This window comes from Crotalus tigris, unplaced genomic scaffold (assembly GCF_016545835.1).
Source record: "Crotalus tigris isolate CLP2741 ecotype Arizona unplaced genomic scaffold, ASM1654583v1 scf7180000018612.917631, whole genome shotgun sequence".
Taxonomy (NCBI): Eukaryota; Metazoa; Chordata; class Lepidosauria; order Squamata; family Viperidae; genus Crotalus; species Crotalus tigris.
Window position 1 is genome coordinate 117,340 of NW_024097107.1, and position 19,956 is coordinate 137,295.

General features: G+C 39.0%; 1 protein-coding gene across 8 annotated transcripts in view; it reads left to right on the plus strand.

Annotated features, from left to right (window-relative positions):
- The window catches only part of SETD5 (SET domain containing 5), a 69,309-nt gene that overhangs the window by 22,638 nt on the left and 26,715 nt on the right, over positions 1–19,956 (plus strand). For 5 of the 8 annotated variants that reach the window (XM_039355143.1, XM_039355145.1, XM_039355138.1 and 2 more), the window contains exons 2-11: positions 5,727–5,901; positions 8,894–8,999; positions 9,830–10,041; positions 10,658–10,716; positions 10,943–11,130; positions 17,623–17,661; positions 18,137–18,379; positions 18,638–18,786; positions 19,089–19,206; positions 19,661–19,770. In XM_039355143.1, coding sequence (XP_039211077.1) covers positions 5,831–5,901; positions 8,894–8,999; positions 9,830–10,041; positions 10,658–10,716; positions 10,943–11,130; positions 17,623–17,661; positions 18,137–18,379; positions 18,638–18,786; positions 19,089–19,206; positions 19,661–19,770 — 1,295 coding nt within the window. In that variant the 5' untranslated portion in view covers positions 5,727–5,830. Of the gene's footprint in view, positions 1–7; positions 113–1,772; positions 1,852–5,726; positions 5,902–8,893; positions 9,000–9,829; positions 10,042–10,657; positions 10,717–10,922; positions 11,131–15,639; positions 15,708–17,622; positions 17,662–18,136; positions 18,380–18,637; positions 18,787–19,088; positions 19,207–19,660; positions 19,771–19,956 lie in introns of those variants that run through there. The other 3 variants (XM_039355139.1, XM_039355141.1, XM_039355142.1) reach the window with 3 other exon arrangements.

Below are 19,956 nucleotides of genomic sequence, written 5' to 3' on the forward strand. Positions count from 1 at the left end.
CTCTTAGATTAACTTCCAACAAGCTGAGAATATTTTGCAGAATGAGTAGACTGCCATGTTCAGCATTGGTGTTTCCAATATATACCTGCACAGTAACTGTGGACCTGTCCTGGTAAGCACAGCATTCTGAGATTCTAAATAATTCAAAATACATTGTTTAAAAATCTCTACAAGTTTCAACAAATCATTTATCCTGCTGAAACATTCAAGACTAATATAATTTTAAAATATATAGCATCCTCATGTTCTTGTTGAGCAGACAATATTGAGCTAAATAATGCAGTGAAAATATAGTAAAATAATATCAAATTTCTCCATCTAAAAGATCTTTGTCTCTATTGGACCATAAATTTAAGATCATAAGGCCCCCAAGTGCTAATTTTTAAAAAATTTTCTTTCAGACTGTTAAGAGTGAATTTGGTGCTTGAAAAATAAGCAAATAATTTGCATTAATTGCATTTAAATTAAGGTGTAAAAAAATTCCATAGTTCACAACGTGTTTTAGTGGTAAGTTATAATATAAATAAAGCTGCAGATGTTGTTGGACTCCAGTCCCTATCAAGTCCAATTTATTAATCAGAGATGATGGCAACTGTAGCTGCAATATATTAAAAGATTTGACATCTGTAATATAAATTAGGATCAAATTGTATGAGAAAAAGAAATTAAATTCTAGTGTTTAATTTTAAAGCAAGAAACACCACATATTTTAATTCTCTTCCATTGCTACATTGTTCTTCTGATTAGTTATACTGCTTTAATATTTAAATACTCTATAATATTTTACACTTTTTAATTATTTGTTTATGTTGAACCTCCAACTTATGCACAAATTATGAGTGCATAAACAATCCTGGTTGTACGACATATCAAGGCTTTCTCCCATTTAGTTTTACTTTATGCCATATCAACACAATTCCCATGGACCAAAATTTTCAGTTTGGGGGTGACAGTATATCGTAGTATTCTCATAAAGATGTATGAAGAAGAGAAATGCTGTGTAATTAGTAAAGGGAGTATCTAGACAATGAGAAAATAGAGAAAGAGTATTCATATGCATAGAGCACACAAGAAATTCTGAGTGAAAGTAGGGACATGAAAACAGGAAGTGTGCTGGGGCATGGCTCGGGAAAATCCTTGCATAAGATTTAGAGACAAAAACCAGAAATTGTTTACTTGAAGGATTTTGAAGAGTGACATAATTTGAAGAAAAAAAAATAAAATAAAGGTAGATAATAAAGTCTGGCTCAAGCTGTGAAAGAGGTAGTGTATGACTTGTGACTACCGTTCCCTTGTTGTCATAACTTCCCCAATTTTTTCTGAATAGATGATAATTTAGAACAGTATGAAAAACATTATATCATCAGTGTCATCAAATACTTTCATCTTATTATAAAAATGGATTTAATCCATTTAAATTACTAGTTGATTCTTCTACAACTGCTAGTAGCTGACCAAATGTCCAAAATAGGAATAATGTCTGCCTTAAAAAAAACAACACTGAAGTTGAATTAACTGCAATGAAATTTGGTTTTATGATAATACTTCATCTACTGAATAAGTACAAAGTAATACTATTCCGAGAGGCCCAGTTTATCCCTAAAATTTACTAGTGGGAGTTTTTGTGGGTTACAGACTAAAGAGTTGCATCTTCAGCTTAATATTTTCCAGATGTGTCTACCAACATCAAATACTGTTAGTGGAAGTAGCCTAGAACTAGTAAGGATGTCAATATGAGACATCTGAATATTGTATTTAATTTTTTTCTCCAGAGTATAATCCCAGGATTCACTTGATTGACTTACTGATATGAAGCATGAAGTAGAAATGAGGATGGCGGCTTTTTAACTTGTAAATATTTCCAAATAATTCTGTGATTTTGTAAACTGCCTTGGCTTAATTTTACTGTAGAAAGCTATGTAACACTTTACAATAAGTAATCTTGTCATTGTACATGATAGCATTGAATACTTGGATATTAGTTGAGAAAATGTTGAGGAAGAGTTTCTTTTGAATGTATTACACATTTGTGTTTATTAATTCACGTTTAGTAACTTAATGGGCTTAAGCTACCAATCAATATTAATTGACCTTAAAAATCTAAGAAGGGAATGGGAACATCCCAAGAAATCCCAAGGCTGCCTGCTGAATTGGGAAGTCGAAAAAAACTCTCAGAAGTAGATAAATCACTTCCATATTATTGCCAAGAAAGCTATACCCATCCTTGAAGTCATAAACTCAGCACAAAAATATTCAGAAATACATGACATAACACACAATGGCTTTTCCTGACAGCATCTTTTGGATGGACTCAGTTCTTCTTTTTATGAGAAACTAAATTGCCATGTGGTAAGATCTGTGTCTTTATGATGATTTATGCTGTATGCGGGCTTAAGATTTCTCTCTATATCAAATTATGTGAGTTGCCAACCCCTCTGCTTTATAAGATTTTTGCAGTAATGGCAAGTGATGAAGTGAGATCGGTGTGGGAAATTGTACATAGCTTAACATTTTTTTCTTTCTTTTCCCAAGTCATTTTGTTGTCAATCAGGAGAAAATACATCAGGATCCATGTCCAATTCTGGGCCTTGTGATTGGCAACCTAAGAGTTTTTAAAGAAAAGATGCCCTTTTCAGTCTTTTTTTTTTTTTTTTAGAGATGGATGTTATCACCCTTTGTTGGACATTAAACATTTCTAAGGAACATAGTGCTTTGGGCTTAATGTATTACGTAGGCACAAGAGAATACTAATGACTGAGCATCCTTCTGTTGTCCTGTCTGGGGCTCAATCTACGGTATGCTGAAAGTCCCGCCCCCTTCTTTTTGAGAATTCAAGAGATACAGCTTGTGGGATTCTGCAAAAGGGATTAATCCCCCACAGAGCAGCTCTTTTGGTTTGAACTCAGACTATTCTAGGCAAAGGGGCACCCAGCTTCATTGTCTTATTGTTTTTATACACAAAACACTTCAGCCAGCAATACCATCTTGCCCCCAATGGAGAATAAAGGTTGAAACAAAGATCACACTATTCTGTTGGTTTTACATCTTGAACACGATGGCAGCTTTACATTTGGTATTTGTTTACCTGGTTAATGGAAAGTCTGTTCATACGGGCCATTTCTGTTTAGAACGTATTAATGCTACCTTTTTTTCCTATTCAAATCAATTACTTATACATCCCCAGCCTGGCCAAACTGCTATTCATGCTGTTGTATAATTTGATTTTGCAGCGCAGGTAAAGCTTTTTGCTAAATTTGAGTCGGGCTGTACCAGCCAGTCTAATGTTGAATATTTCAGGAATATCTTCTGCAGCATTCTGTTTGCAAGAGCCAGAAAATGCTCTTGATATTTACTTACCAAGACCTCTGTGTTTTTCTCTCCTTTATCCTTTTGTGTCATTTGTATTTTCTGAGCATTCATTCATGCAGAGTTCATGTTATTTTTGATGTTGGGTTTAATACATAGTAGATTATTGGAATTCCAGCTTGACCAGGGATGTAGATTGGTTCAACTATCATTTCTTTCAAAAGTCCCTATGATACAATACCATACATTTAACTTGTTTCTGAATTAATATCCTTGATATCCTTCCTTTCATGAATTTATTTGATAATTTCTGGATGATAATAGGCCTTTCTGTCAGGTGGTAGCCAATCTCTGTAGGACTGCAAAGATACTTTTTTGGAAAACCACATTTGGGCTCTTTGCCCAAATCTGAAGGAAATGTTTAGGGTTTTCACACCATTTTCTTGTAGAATACATGAGGTAGCATTTTTCTAGTACAGTTCATGTTTAGAGTTTTAGCGAGGTACAGAGAGCTTTCAGAGAAAGAATCTGCAGCTTCACCTGCTTTTGTCATGTAGACATGTACGTATTTACAAATATACCTCTAATGCCCCACTTAAATACTTCCTTTTCAGAAATATTAACAGTATCTAATGTAGCCCCTGAGCATGGGTGTTCCTTTTATGGCAGCAGATAGCTCTCAACTGTGCAGAAATGTCCTGAAGGGAATTCCCAGCCCTCTTAGCAGGCTGATGTGATCTTATGTCTCCACCCTCACTGAGAAGAGAACAAATAACAGCCTTTTCCAGGCTGGCCTATCAGATAAGAGATGCTGGGTCTGACGTGTCTCGCTTGCTGAGAGATGGATGTGTTTGAAGTTCCAGCTTTCACCGTTTATCTCAGGAATCATTAAAGAATCAAGAGCCCGACTTCTTGTGCAAATGGCTGTACAGAGCTGGGAGGAAAAGCTGTGATCTATTCCAGGACAGAAGAGAAATACAATTTCTGTTCCTCATATCACACAAGTTTTAGCCTTGCATATTGGCGGATGGTAGAGAGAGGGAAATATTTGAAAGGCTATTTGGAGGGGTAGAAATAGTGCCTTATGAACAAATTGCTAATTATCTGCATGATTATCTTAACCAAAATATGAGTTTTAACAAAACAATTTGAGACAGTGCAGCCATTGTAAGTTTCAAATCGGCAATATTAAAAAAAAATTACTCCAGTGCAACTGCTTTTAATCCATGCATCATTCCTATTGCCATTCCGGAATGAATAATTCCTGCAAGCGTTCAGAGTTCTGCAGTAGCAGCGCTGGTCCTTCCAGCAGAGTCCCTGCTGCATTTGTATTGGAAAGGTAGAAAAAGATGCCTCTCCTTTGCTTGACCAGCCCTCCTCCCCCCTCCCCAGCTCTTTAAAGGCAGGTGCAGAGAGATTGAATTCATTTACTGCCATTTGCAACACACTTGTTTTCCTCTTTGTACATGTGCTTCTCAATTGGCCTGTTGTGCAAAGCTTCTGCTCACTTGGCTTTTTAAATACTTAGTTGTAAATATACCTCTCATATATTTCATGCCATATTTGAATGCTGAATATTTGTCACGGCTTTTCTCGGCAGCATCCACGAATGAAAAACGGAAGGTGATTCCTTTCCTGATACCTGTTTCTGTGCATTTTTCCAACTAAAACAATTACATTTTTGTGACAATTATGCTGTGGAGATATATACACACACACACACATACATACAAACATACATACATACATACATACATACATACATATGTTCTTAAGAATATTAAAAATAAAAAGGTGATTCCTGGGTAAGCTTGGTGTTTTAAATTTATTAAAACTTTGTATAGTTTTATAATTTCCTGGTGTTCTTGCATTTATTGCTAGCTAAACATATATATATATATATATATATATATATATATATATATATATATATATATATATATATATATATATACACATATACATACACATACATACATACATACATACATACACATACACACACACACACACATATATATATATATACACACACACACATATATATACATACATACGCACGCACGCACACACACATACATACATACATACCTTTGTTGTTTTCCCTTCGGGGGGGGGTTCCTTCTCTTCCAACCCCATAGTAGTAATTTTGTTCCTAAGCTGACATTTGCAAGATAGGCATTCAAGCTTTTTATTCTGCTCAGCATTCTTTTCTGAGGCATTATGAAAATCTGGGTATATTAGAGTGAAAATTATGTAAGCGTGATTGTCGGGCAAGAGACAACATGCACCATTTGAAGTTACTACTTCCTGTTTCACTCTCACTCTTCTCAACTTCAGCATGATTTCCAGGATAAATCATATGGCTGTGGCTGGGAAGAACACAACTGCAGTGCATTGTTTCTTTTTTCCTTTGGCAGGTTTACCCATGTCCGTGACGTGTTGGCCGAGGCTTTGCGGCTGCTCCCCGCCCTTGGAGCTGCCAGTCACTACCCTTTGGACTCCGTGATCCCTGACAAACGTCATGAGCATTGCAATCCCTCTGGGAGTCACTACACCAGATACATCTTATTCAGATATGGCTGCTGGATCTGAGTAAGTGCTTCCTTGTCTGAACATGTGGAGGGCATGGAATCAGAACTTGGTGTTCAGATCTTGGCTATGCTGGTGAGCCTGGGAAAATAGAAAGCGTTTAGCTTTGCAACAGGTCCTGCCTCGGTGTAGGGGTTTATCCTGTACAAGTTAGATCAAGACGACACACCAAGGAGAAGCTCTTCTCTATCCTCCAAACTGCGTTCAAGGAAAAGCACTTTGCTAGAATACCGCTTTTCCCAAAGGTCCTTAATTCTCCTTCTGTTGCATCGCTTGCCTTGGTTGATACCGGTAGGTATCTTGCAAGAAATGAGCCTTGACGATAGCCTTCTTTTCCTCTCCTGTAGCCTAACTTGCATGGTGCTGCTGATACAGATGGCTGTGTGATGTGGTCGCCTATCTCAAACTGTTAACGTGGATTTCCCTCTTTTTAGCGTAGTGTTCTTTTCCTCTGAGGGGGGATTGTTTTAAGTTGCTTGCAAAGAACATCCTCTGGTAGCCCCTGGTGCAGGAACTCGAATGAAGTGTCCATAAGGAAAGAAGAGGGCTAAAAATGAGATGGATGTTCTGTGTTCCTCAGTTTGTAACACTGGGGTGAGCACTGTAACTTAGAAAGCCAGACATCCTGTTTAAGCCATCTGTTTTACAGTCTGACCTCAAGGCGGACTAATCCGTATGTGTACATAGTCAGTCTCTCTTTCTCCCTCTCTCCCCCTCCCTCTCTCTCTCTCTCTCTCCCTCCCTCCCTCCCTCTCCCTCTCTCTCTCTCTGCTAGGCTTTAAGACCCCTGCATACACAGAACTTTCCTTTTTCTTGCTTCTTTTTAGTGGATGCAAAGTAGGAGCGACGTTAATTCTGGTTTGTTTCATAGCATGCATCTGATAAGCATAGTTAATAAATAAGGGTTTAACCAGTGCAGCTTCAGCTGTGTGCTCAGAAGAAAAAAAAATCCATTTAGAATCCCGACTGATGCTATTTACTGATTGATGCTAGATTTAGCTCAGATACATATCTTTCTTCCCAGCTCAGAGGTTGATTTAATACTGGTTGTTGTTGTTGTCATGTTGGGGGGGGGTTGCACTCCGATTCGTTTTATTTGCTGTGTTTTCTCCTGGGCTGCTCAAGAGCATATGATGTCGCATTTCAGGATAACTACCAGTTGCACTGGTTTTGCATCTTGTCATCTGGTATAACAAGGCCTAAGAAAGCCACTCACTTATCTTTTTTTCTTGGGAATATGGAGGTAAAAACAATGGTGACTACAAATCGAAGTTGCGGTAATATTACTCTCTAGCACTCAACTTTGTATCCTTGTTGGTATAAGGTCCATCAGCCTATATATAGTTCAGGGGTCTTCAAACCTGGCCCTTTTATGACTTATGGATTTTAACTCCCAGAATTCCTCAGCCAGGCACGCTGGCTGGGGAATTCTGGGAGTTGAAGGCCACAAGTCATAAAAGGGCCAAGTTTGAAGACCCCTGAACTATAGGCTGATGGACCTTATACTAACAAGGATACGAAGTTGAATGCTAGAGAGTAATATTACCGCAACTATGATTTGTAGTCACCATTGTTTTTACCTCTGTATTCCCTTTTATGACTTGTGGACTTCAACTCCCAGAATTCCTCAGCCAACAGTGCCTGGCTGATGAATTCTGGGAGTTGAAGTCTACAAGTCATAAAAGGGCCAAGTTTGAAGACCCCCTGCAATATATAGTTCATCTTTCTGCCATGATCCACTAATTATTTTCAGTCAAATAAAAACACAGTTCGGAAAACAGGACAGGTTACCTAATTCTTCTAGCATAATGTCTGGGCATTAGAAATATGAATATAGATAAAGCAATAAAATAAAGGACTGTGTAATTGGGTAGGTTCCTTCTGTCAAGTAAGTCAGAGAGCCTCAAAACATTGTATTTGATTTATCAGTTGCTTTAAAAGCACATCTGCCTCGATTTACTAAAGCCACTATTACGGATAAAAACGATGCTGAGATTTTGCAGAGGGGCCGGATTACAACTGTGGTATTTATAGCTCTCTTCTTCATAGGAATAACCTTTGAAAATGTACTTTGAAAATGCAGAAAGGACGTTTTCTGGACTTTATTCCCAATGTGTGCTTGCAGCATTGGCTCTTCTCCTTCTTCTTAGTCTTCTCTCTCTCTCTTCCTCTCCCTCCCATCCTCCATAGAGAGCAGCTTCCCCTTCTAGCTTCCAGCTTTGGCTTCCTCCTCTAAAGCTTTTCCTGCTTTCTTTTCTGTAACAAGGACTCCCAGAGCTTTTCACTAACCGCCAGTTTTGTACATTTTAAGTTGCTTTTTTCTGCCCTCTTCTGGTAGAAACCTGCTGTTTTTTTTCTCTCTCCAGTGGTAGAGATTATATGCATGCTGCTCCTCACATGATTGATTGTGTGAGAAAGCTGGATACTCTCTACACATTGCAGATTTTACTAAATGAAATACTCAGGATCTATTCTTTGCCAACTTCACTCAAATTTCTGTCACTAAGAAACTGTATCTAGAGGCGTGTGCATTAAGGAGACGCAAATAAGAATACTTTTGCAGCCCGGAAGGAATAGTCAGCTAAGTCAGAGGTCTATAAAATTTGTAACCTGGCTGGACACAGAGCTGTGATTACAAAAAAATCAAAAAAAGTCAAGTAGCTGAGAAAGGTTATAAATAATTCAAGATCCACCATCTGATGCAATATATAAGCCACTAACCAAACAATTCAAAGATTGGTACGAGTACCATTTTCGCTCCTGTTATCTCTTGCCGAATGCCAACTTTGAAACCGTATGCTAGTCCTAAGCCCTTCCATACACACACACACACCATGGCTCTCATGGGTTCCGTCCCTCCTGTTCTCCCAAGGTGTGTCCATTCACGGCTAGATTATTGTTTGGCCTCACGAGAGAGCTCTTGAGTTCTGGCTAATTATGAGAAAAGGCCCACTTCCTCTATGCTGATGGGTTCTGCTGTTGGCCCTTTTTGCAGCCCAGAGTCTGTCGAAGCTAGCCCAGCTGTTAGTGAGAAGAATGTGTATGCAAATCACGGCTACGGGGCCTCCCAGAGGCACAGCTACCGAGGGCTGCCTTATGCAGTGAGTACCCTTCTCTGTTATCTGCAGTAGATTCGTACTTTATCGAGCCCATTTCTCTCCCCCCCCCCCCAGCTTCTACGTGACTGAGCTAGAGATCTGTTTTGGAGGGCATTGGCAGTATAGTTCTGGAATTTTTTTGTTTCTTTTCAAAAATGTATTTGTGGAAAGCTTACTGCAAAACTGGACCACTGGCTTAGACGAAGAGGCATTTTTGTGGTTTTTACTGAGAGCAAGCTATAGGGGAATTTCTAGGAGCTATTTTTTTTTTAAGGAAAATATTTATGTTTATGTGTGTCATAAACCATAATATTTTCAGAATCAGGAGATTCGTATGACTTTGCTTGAAGGCTTCTTATGTACAAATGTGCCAAATTCTTGCATCTTAATATGTACTCCTACTTGTGTACCATCCTGATTCAGTTGATTTGTGGGCTTTTTCCTTTCCTAATGTGCTAGCTTTGTGTGTATGTGTGTGTGTGTGTATTTGTGTGTATTTTTAACCAATCTTGAAGTTTCCCAAAGTCCACTTTTCATTCCCCCCCCCCCTTTTGCTTAGGTGCTTGGAAAATGTGTTCACTGTTAATTTTTCAGGAAACTCCTTGGGTTTGAATAGAGGAAACAAGTACTCACTTAGTCTTAGATTGAATCCCAAATTAAGTATATGCTCCTTGTTACCATATATTTTGAACACCTTCGAAACCCCCGCGAGCTTCCTTAGGCTTTGCAATGCATTAGTAAAGCTCATAAAATTCTGTAAGCCGCTCCTTTTCTGTTTACTATTATCCTTCCCTGAAATTTGAAACAGCACTGATGCAAACATTTGTTTTTAGGATCACAATTATGGAGCTCCTCCTCCTCCGACCCCTCCTGCTTCTCCCCCTGTCCAGACCATCATCCCCCGTGCAGAACTGAATGGCCTGCACCCTCACGATGAGGAGAATTCTGGTGAGACTGAGAGCTCTTCTGAGGCAGAATCTATTCCTAGCTGGTGTCACTGCAGTCTCTCCCAAGATGGCTTCCTCATCAAGTGTGAAAAATGCAGGTAAGTTCTAGGTACCTGTGGGGCAACCAACTCAGTGAGGAATGTGAAGGAGGTTTCGCAATTATTCTGTGGACCGTTCTCTTAATTTCCCATTGACTCAGCACTGTGATTCATGGTTGTGGTATGGAGCAAAGGAACTCATTGGCAGCAAGTTAAAAACAAAGGAAAAACCAAATTCCACAACACAAGAGATCAAACAGTGCAAGTTAAATAGGTGAAAATTGCAAAAGACACTTCCTTGTTTCAGCCAGACAAATACAATTGGTAAAACAATCTCTCTTGGACTTCTGTAGCGTTAAAGACATTCTGTTTTACTAAGGAGTTAAGAAATATTTTTCTAATCCCAGAGTTGTAGTTGCCATGAAGTAGAGATTATAACGTCACCAGAGATTCTCATGTAGAAGTCAAATTGGAGTCTCGATTTCAGAGGGGCACTTTGGAGTCTTTCTTACCCCTTCAGATTACCCCTAGCATGTAAGCATGTAAGCTGTTATGTAACTCTTCAAGATGAAGTCAACTGGCATTCCACTGAAGACTCAAGCCACTGTAGTCCACTTTCATTTTAGGCAGTGCTGCCATTGACACTGCCATTATCAAATGTCTGTCTCTTTTGTAGGGGAATTGGCAGGGGGAAAGTAATCAGATTTCGTCGCCGGAAACAAGACAACGTGTCAGGTAAGTTCAGTCCGTTTACTGCAAACAGATCATTGAGATCTGTGAATCAGCCTTTGTCCTGATAGAAAGTACTTACTGTGCCTCCTTCCCTGTAATAGTACAGTGCAAGTTGTTACCGTGAAAGGTAGCAGGTGGCATGGCATCTCGTCTTTAAAGTCATGCTGAAGAGCAGTATGAAGATTTCTCAGCATTATGAAAGTTGTCAGTGTGATATTTGCCTTCGTAGGTGGAGATAGCAGTGCAACAGAGAGCTGGGATGAGGAGCTATCTCCCTCCACAGTGTTGTATACTGCTACACAGCACACTCCTACGAGCATCACTCTGACAGTCAACCGAGTCTGTAGAACGAAACCTAAAAAGAGAAAAAGGAACACAGAGAGAGCTCGCACAGCACCAAAAGCTAAAAAAATCAAGGTATGTGAACAGAAATGGTTGTTGGCATCTCAAGGCATTCGCTAAGCAAGTGACTGGGAGATTGGCTTAGATTTTTTTTCCCCATTCATCTTCCTCAAGTGACACATAACCTTCCACTAAGGAGAAAGAAAAAAATCCACAGATCTTCGTTTTTAGGTTGGGCAGACTTTCTCCTCATAGTAATAAACATTACAGATCAAATGCACAAGGAAGTTGCACTGTGTTTCATTTTGGCTGGGGGAGGGGTGTGTGCTATTCTGTCTAAGCCTCTTGCAGGACTGTAAATGAGGCCAGGGGGCATAGCTTGCCCAGAAGGAAAATTTCTTCATAGGAAAGAAGCATTTAATGTATTTAAAAAAAAAAAAAAACTAATAACCTGGCAAATGACTAACACAATTTTAGTCAATTAATCAAAGGCATTGAGATTAATGCTGGGCACTTTGCACATTTTTTTCAACATGTTACCAGCATCACGATGAAATATGGTTAAATATGGTTGATTTGTTTAATTTCAATATGTTCCCTAGTTATACCCTCTGCTGTCCTGGTTCAATTCTTTAGCTCCAAATTTCAGACTTTTTGATCTGAATTTCCATAGGCCGAATACTATGGCTGATGTAGCAGATACAAATTTTGAAAGTTTATTCTTTTGGGCCACAAGTCACCTTGTGGCAAGACAGACAGCAACAAATTTAATAAATAATAATTTGGAATTCAAACAACTTTGTGGACATGCTGAGGAAATTGTGGCTATGTGGGTGAGTGGATGGCTGGAATTTCCCATTCATATAATTACTGTCAGGATCACATGTTCATTTCCCAGAATGGCAAACTTCTGGGAGTAAAAGTAATGACATAAAATGAGGCCTGTGTTATAAAACACAAAACCACACTCTTAAACTGCTAACACATGATTTAAATGTCTCCAAACATCTCTCAGAAATAATTATGGGCAGGAATAGAGATGCCACACAAGAGCAGTTTGAAAGAAAAAGGGGTTTTGCAGAGGTTGGATGGAGGCTGAACAACCAACTTCGGGATATGCATTGATTTGGATTGTTGCACCAATTGGGGAGTTATACTTAATGACCTCAGGGATCTTTTAATATTGCATTTATTGCTTGCAAAAAAATGATGTTTGATGGGAATTGAAAAGTTTACTGGAACATTGGAAAAAAAGACCCTTCAATGTTGGTTGTGTTGTGTTGTGTTGATACGTCCTCTCCATTCAGAAGAATGTAAAGTCATGAGCTCTCAGCCTCACGGTTTTAAATATGGTTATAAACTAATTATTGATGAATTCTTAGAGCACAAGTTATAGAAATGCCGTTGAGACTTCACACAAATGAGTTGTAATAGTAACAGTTATAATTGAAACATTTAAATTGAGGAGTTAATTTCTATGAGCTTAATTATTCAAGTCTGAAAATATACAAAGTAAGAAGCATCTTTGGGTGCCTGCTGAGCGGCTTACATATGCTCCAAATAATCCAGCTCTGTAAGTTACATGACAAATGTTTTAACATGTCCATGCAGACCTGCCTAATTTGTGGCGAGAAATAAACACTTTTCCAGAGAGAACGTTTTTTTTAGTATCCTTATCTGTTATATTATTTCAGGGTGATGATCATGCTTTGTCATTAGAACAAAACATTTTTTTTTATTTTGAGCACTCGTGCCTAAAAGCACTGAGCCATTGGGAGAGTTAAACTTATAAACTGGTTAATAATAACAGATTCTGTCCGTGTATTATGTACTACATCATCCGGTGACTGCCCAGACCCAAACACCCATATTCTGGCTGGAGAACAGGAAAAAACCAAGGATGTTGGTGGTACATGGGAAAGCAGTCAGAAAAGAGTGCCCTGCTAGGTTGCTGCTAAGTCAGAGGTAGGCAACCTTGGCTCTTTTAAGACTCGTGGACTTCAGCTCCCAGAATTCCTGAGCCAGCCATGCTGAGGGCAAAGGGAGAGGTTTCCAAGCTGAGCCATGCCGGCTCAGGAATTTTGGGCGTTGAAGTCCACGAGTCATAAAAGAGCCAAGGTTGCCTACCCCTGTGCTAAATGAACAGAGAGACGTCGCCCTTCCCTTTTTCCCCTCAGCCGCTTGAGAGGCTCTTGGTTTGTTTCCGGCTCTTCCCCTCCATCACTGCAGTTCAGTCACAGACCATCTGAAAACAGCCATTCTGTGCAGAGAAGGATTCAGGCACAGAATTTTGTACACCTCCCTAATTAATATACCTAGAAAGAAAGAAAGAAAGAAAGAAAGAAAGAAAGAAAGAAAGAAAGAAAGAAAGAAAGAAAGAAAGAAAGAAAGAAAAAGAAAGAAAGCTTGCATACAAGTGTCCTTGAGAACTGGAAGAGTGTTGGGAAAGGTTTTGTGATGCATCCATACATACAGACCAACCTAGCATTTATTTAGTCCCTAAGATCTTCCCTACCTTCTAATCCTATACAGTATTTATTATCACCGTCTATCTTGGCTTTTTCTCATTCCCCCCCCCCCCCCAAGAGGTCACAGTTTAAAACAAAACACTGGGCTATATCAACTCAGCATTTTTATTATTCTGAAAATATCTCTAGGTTCAACATAGGCATTCTTGGACATTAGGATGTACTGAAAACTGCTGCTTTATAATACATTCGAACTACATTTTTTTTTCAGCTTAGAAAAGAGAAGGTCACTGCAACAGGCAGGTGGCTCTGGAGGTGTCTGTTGTATGTTGCTACCTATTAGAATTGTTGCTACTAAATAGATTAATTGTTACTAGTTCTGTGTTAACTACTCTAGCTTGATTTTAGTACGTCAAGCCGCAGTTAATAGGCACTAGCTTTTGTTTAATTTGGGAGAAGCTGTAGCTCCTATAAAAGGTTTTGGTCAGACATTGCATTTTACAAATGAATTATCTGATTTGATTCAAATTTGTGTGTCAAGTCGGGATGGATTCTTAGCAACCACATCGATGGACCTCCTTCAGAATCATCTGTCCCTAACCTGGCCCTTCAGGTCTTCCAACAATGCCTCAGTCACTGTTGTCCTCAAGCTTATCCACATGGACATTGTTTTTTCTCTTTGAGTTCCAGAGCATTGATATTTTTCTGTCATTTCTATCTAACCTTCGCTTCCATAGAGTTCCACAGAAAAAATCATTGCTTGAACAATCCTGATCTTTGTAGGCATAGATCTATCACGGCATCTGAATATCTTTTCCAAAAGCTCCATTGCAAATCTACCAAGTGCTAGTCTGCAGCACCTACTTGTCTGCTGTTTCCTTTATTGTTGATAGAGAATACTTTAAAAAAAAAAAGTTATTCATCGCTTCACTTCCTTATTGCTGTGCCTGTTGTCAGTAGTTTTCTTTATAGTTACTCTTAGTTTCATTTTTTTTACTATGCTCCTTGACTTTCATTACTAGAGCTTGCAGTTCATTTGTCTTTTCAGCTGTCACAGTGTCGTCAGCATTGGTGCATTGGTGTTATATTTTTTTCCAGTTTTAAAACCATGCTGATCTTCCAATTTCAGCTACTTTCAATGTATGTTCAGCATATAAGTTGCGCAAAATCATAGTTTACACTATGCTTTCACTCCTTCACTAACTTGGAGCCAGTCTGTTTTGCCGTGTTATGAGCTCTGACCTGTTTTGCCGTGTTATGAGCTCTGTCTTATGTATGGATTTTTCATGAGGACAATGAAATCAAAATGCCTGTTGCATGCCCCACAGCTTGACATAGTCTTGAAGACCTATCTATAATAGTCACAGCCAGTTTGAATATCTAGGTTCTCTTTTTTCATGTAAGATTCTAATTTACATTGGCTAATTCTAAGTGCTATTTTGCTAGCATGTGAAATTAAGTATACGATATTTGGGACACTAAATTAAGTTTCCTTTCTTTGGTATTGGTTGACTAACCTTATCCAATTTCCAAGCCATTTTGTGATTCTCTAGATGTGTTGCCATCATTTGGTTAAAATCTTTACCAGTTCTTCTGTTGCTTGCCAATTTTTGGTAGACATTCCATCAATTTTTAATGGCCTTCTGACTGGTTATGACTGGAGTACTTCTCTGACTTCCATCTACTAGTATTAGATCTTCTTGTAAATAGGGAATATTTTATAAATCATTGACAAGAACTCTACACAATTTCAATATAGTCCATCCATCATTGTTTTATTTTCTTAGAATTGGTTCCTATTGGTATCCTTTAACGTACCAATTTGACATTAGAACATCTCTCTGAGTTTGGAGATCTTTTAGAAAGCATTTCTTGTTTTTTCCATACCTGTTGCCTTGTTCAGTACATTTCCAGACGCCATTATAATACTGCTTTTTATCTCTTCTAACAGCTCTCTTGAAATTCTTTATTAAATTTCTTCCTGAGGTCTTTGTCTTTCTTCGCTTTGGCTCCTCTTGGCAGTTTCCACCACCCAGTTTGCTTTCTTCTGTTTCTTGGTCTTTGGCAGCCTCTTTTCACATTCATCCTTAACAGCTTCTCTGATTTCATTCCACAGTTCCTCTGGTTCCCTATCAATGAGGTTCAGCACTTCAGAGTGATTCCTGATGTTTCTTCTTGAAAATGGTGGGTATACGCTCAAAATCCTATTGTGGAAACTGGTTGGCTTTGTTCTTTTTCCCTAGCTGGGCTTGGAATGTCACGGCCTGCCCCACAGTCTGCTCCTGGCCACCTCTTTGCTATTAGAAGTGAGAGTTCTTCCACCTCTTTGTACCAGTGACACGATCAACATGATTTTTTTGTGTATTCATCTGGGCATTCCAGTGTACATAGGTGTGGGTTTGATCGTTTTAAAACTGTTAGCAATGAAGAAATCCTTGGCAGAAACAAGTCATTGGATAGTCATTCTCCTGCTTAATTTCTGTTTCCTAAGCCAGCATTTTCGTAACTCTTTTCCTGCTGTTTCCTAACAGCCTTTTCCTCTTTACTACTTTCAATTTTGGCATTTGAGTCTCCAACCGTAAGCAGCATATCTTGCTTGCACAATTTTTACCATTGAACTCGCCTCTTTTTCTTCAACAGTGGTTGGAGCATAAACTTGGACATTCATTATATTGCAGGGTTGTCTGCAAATTTTGATTTATACTATACGGTCATTAATTCTGATATACCCAAGTACTGCCATTGCTGTATCCTTTCTGCGATACGTTCTTGTTTTCCATGTCCTGGGTAGTAAGCAGTGTGATCTTCTGACTGAAAAATGTCTTAATTCCCATCCATTTCAGTTCACTGGTTCCTGAGATGTCACTGTCACTAATTGATTCATTTAATCTTTCATTGGGTTGAGCTTTCTCACGTTCATGTTTCTTACGCTTCGTTTTTCCCATTATAATTCTGTCTTTGTGTCTTCAGGTCGTCTTTTTTTGCTTTGAAACATTGTAGCAAGATACCTCAAAAACTTTAATGTTTCCATGACATAAAAACTGTTAGCCTTCCAAAAGGTTTTCGGCCCTTTCTCAGTCACATGTTGAATGCCAACAACTTGAGGGCTGGTCATCCAGCCCAATATGGTCAATCACTTTATCTTGTCTCTTCCTGTGATTTTCTCGTAAAATGTAGGAGTGGTATACCATTGCCTTCTTTTGAACAGTTACAAATTTATGTATTTGCCATTGTCACTAAAATAACCATCTGAGCCCAGCATCTTTCTGTAGCTCTTTGCGTTCATTTAGTGACTATTCAAAGTTGAAAAAAGTGACTTAGGACTGTTTTTTACACTTACGACCGTTGCAGCATCCCATGGTCATGGGATGAAAATTTGGATGCTTGGCAACTGACTCGTTTATGACAGTTGCAGTGTCCCTGGGTCATGTGACCACCTTTTGCAATCTTCTTACAAGCAAAGTCAATGGGGAAGCCAGTTACTAACTTAACAACTGCAGTGATTCACTTAACAACCGTGACAAGAAAGGTTGAAAAATGGGGCAAAACTCACTTAACAATTGTGTCACTTAAGAACAGAAATTTTGGGCTTAATTGTGATCAAAAGTCGAGGAGTACCTGTACCTGCTTCCTTTAGCTGAGCAGCTGGAATGATCGTCACACATTGGTTGGCCTTGCTGGGAATATATACTGTTGCTGTCCGCTTCTAATGTTCTTCTTCACTTATTCCTCCTCAGAGTGTCCCACTGCCACAATGAAGTAGCATAGTAGGACTTGAAGGAAGCTGCATAGGAATAATATAGTGAAATACACCGTTCTTTAGGCATACAGTTGTTGTCCAATTGATTTTTAATAGGATAGATATTTGAAGATCAGCATAAATGAAAAGAGAGCCATCAATATTTCTAAATTGATGAAGTCCTGGAAGAGATGACTTTTTGTGGGAGGAGCATGTGAAAATAAGCTGAGGTCGATGGCTTTTATGCATTTTAGTTTCTCGGCCCCTCCCCTTTAGATGATTAGAAAATGTTTATTGAACAAAAGCTCAGATGTCTAGGATATAAATACTGATAGTGGTTTCTCTTGTTGCGCTTGACAGGCTTTTAGAGAAGGTTCACGGAAATCTTTGCGGATGAAGGTGAGTAGAACTACATGTTTAACCCTGACAGACACCTTTGCAACCAACCTCCAAACACAGTACATACGTGGGTCATTGATTTATGTATTGCATCATCACTTTAAAAGATCCCCTGTAACATGAAATTAAGTAGCATTAATATAGTAAGTCATTGTCAAGAGCTACAGTGTCCTGCTTGTTGATCATGAGGGTGAGGCACCTATAAAGATGGCTGATAATGATATTTCATCATATTTGGGAATGAGTTTGCAAGCATTTTTTTCTGTGTCTTGATTACCTAGCAGTTTTTCACCTATTACCAGTTGATCAGGAGAGCCTTTAAATTGTGCTTGATCGAGGCTAATTAAGAATGGGGAGGTTGTTTCTATAGGTGGGTGTTGTTTTTTAAGCCAAGGGCCGTTTCAAAAAGTCCTAAGTTTCTTTTATAGAGCCCCAAACCATTCAGCCATTGAACTGACTCTGTGGTTTGATACAGAATTCTCCTTCAGAAGCCCACGCCCTGGATGAGAATACCACAGAGGGGTGGGAAAACCGCATTAGACTCTGGACCGATCAGTACGAAGAAGCCTTCACAAACCAATACAGCGCCGATGTGCAAAATCTCCTAGAGCGTCATCTAAATGCTAATAAAGAATTTGCGGGCAAGGCGGCTGTGCTGGACACAATCAATAAGACTGAACTGGCCTGTAACAACACGGTCATCGGATCCCAAATGCAGGTAAGAAGTATATTCAAAAGTAGTGAGAGACAAATTAGTGATATTCTTAAACGGGGCAATTTCAGAGATGCTCTTCTGCTGTTAGATCTACACTTTCCTTGCCTGAAAGAGTTGGGGGAGGCACAAAGCAACAATAATTTTATCCCTATCCTACTTATCCACATTCAATAAGATTGTTTTCAAATATAGTAGAAAATGGTGTTGTTGTTGTTTTTTTTAATGGATTTGGGTCCACAATTCTTATTTTCCACCTTACAGCTTCAGCTGGGGAGAGTAACAAGAGTTCAGAAGCACCGAAAGCTTTTGAGGGCCGCGAGAGATTTGGCTGCGGATACCCTTATAATTGAATATCGTGGGAAGGTGATGCTAAGGCAGCAGTTCGAGGTCAATGGTCATTTCTTCAAAAAGTAAGAGCCCCAAATAATTGCAGAACAGAGGCCTGTTAATGGAATTGGGAGGGGGGAACAGTTTTTGTGTAATTGCTGTTTCTTGAAAAACAAACACAATGCACTCCCTCTTGAGGTTTTGAATAGTTTGGAAATAATGTGAGCCAGTTCTTTTCTATTGGGAATTTATGCTTAAATAAAAGATCAGACGCGCAATGCACAAATGCATGCAGGGATGCATCGGGTCATCTGTTAAGGTTGCACCAGATAGGTGATGTTTGCCAGGAGGTTAAAATGCTGTTCATGTTTCCCCCCCTCCTCAGGCCGTATCCCTTTGTGCTGTTTTACTCCAAATTTAACAGTGTTGAGATGTGTGTGGATGCCCGCACTTTTGGAAATGATGCCAGATTCATCAGGCGTTCCTGTACACCAAATGCAGAGGTAAATGGTGTAGCTATGTGGCGTATGGTATTTGGCAAACGTGATTGAGTTTATGCTCTACAAATCAAGCAGAGATAATCCCATGCCAATTAAGTGCAGAGGGCTCAGACGATGCCCTGTGAATTTTATAATGCCAGAGCTATGGAAAAAAACTTGTTTCATGGGATTGCTGCAACAGTAAAAAAAAAAAAAAGGGGGGGGGACTAGTACCTTATGGTGTCATTAATTGGTGAAATTTTATTTTTGTGCTTGTGCATTTCTCATTAATAAATTCCATATTGGGTAGCAAAGCACACCTTTTTCAGTTTCAGGTGCATTTGTTGTGGATAATCTTGCTGTTCAGGAGCAACCAGCCACTGCAGAAGCTGGTTTTTACAATTGTGAGAAAGGTTCACCTTTGCAGTAAGACATATGCCTGGCTGTAAAGTATTAGAAATTCTGCTGTATATTGCAGGTTCGTCACGTGATTGCAGATGGGATGATTCACCTGTGCATATATGCAATTGCTTCCATTGCCAAAGATGCAGAGGTCACCATTGCCTTTGATTATGAGTACAATATCTGGTAAGTTGCCTTGGTGTTACTTGCTTATTATTACTACCCTTCCGCCCAAATTATTCCTTTTTTACTTTAAAAATAAAAATCTGAAGCATCTCATGTGATAGGATCCATTCTTTCCTAAACATTTGGCCCAAATAATTTTAAATCTTAATATTTATTGTTTGAATGTTTTATATTGTCGCTTTTATC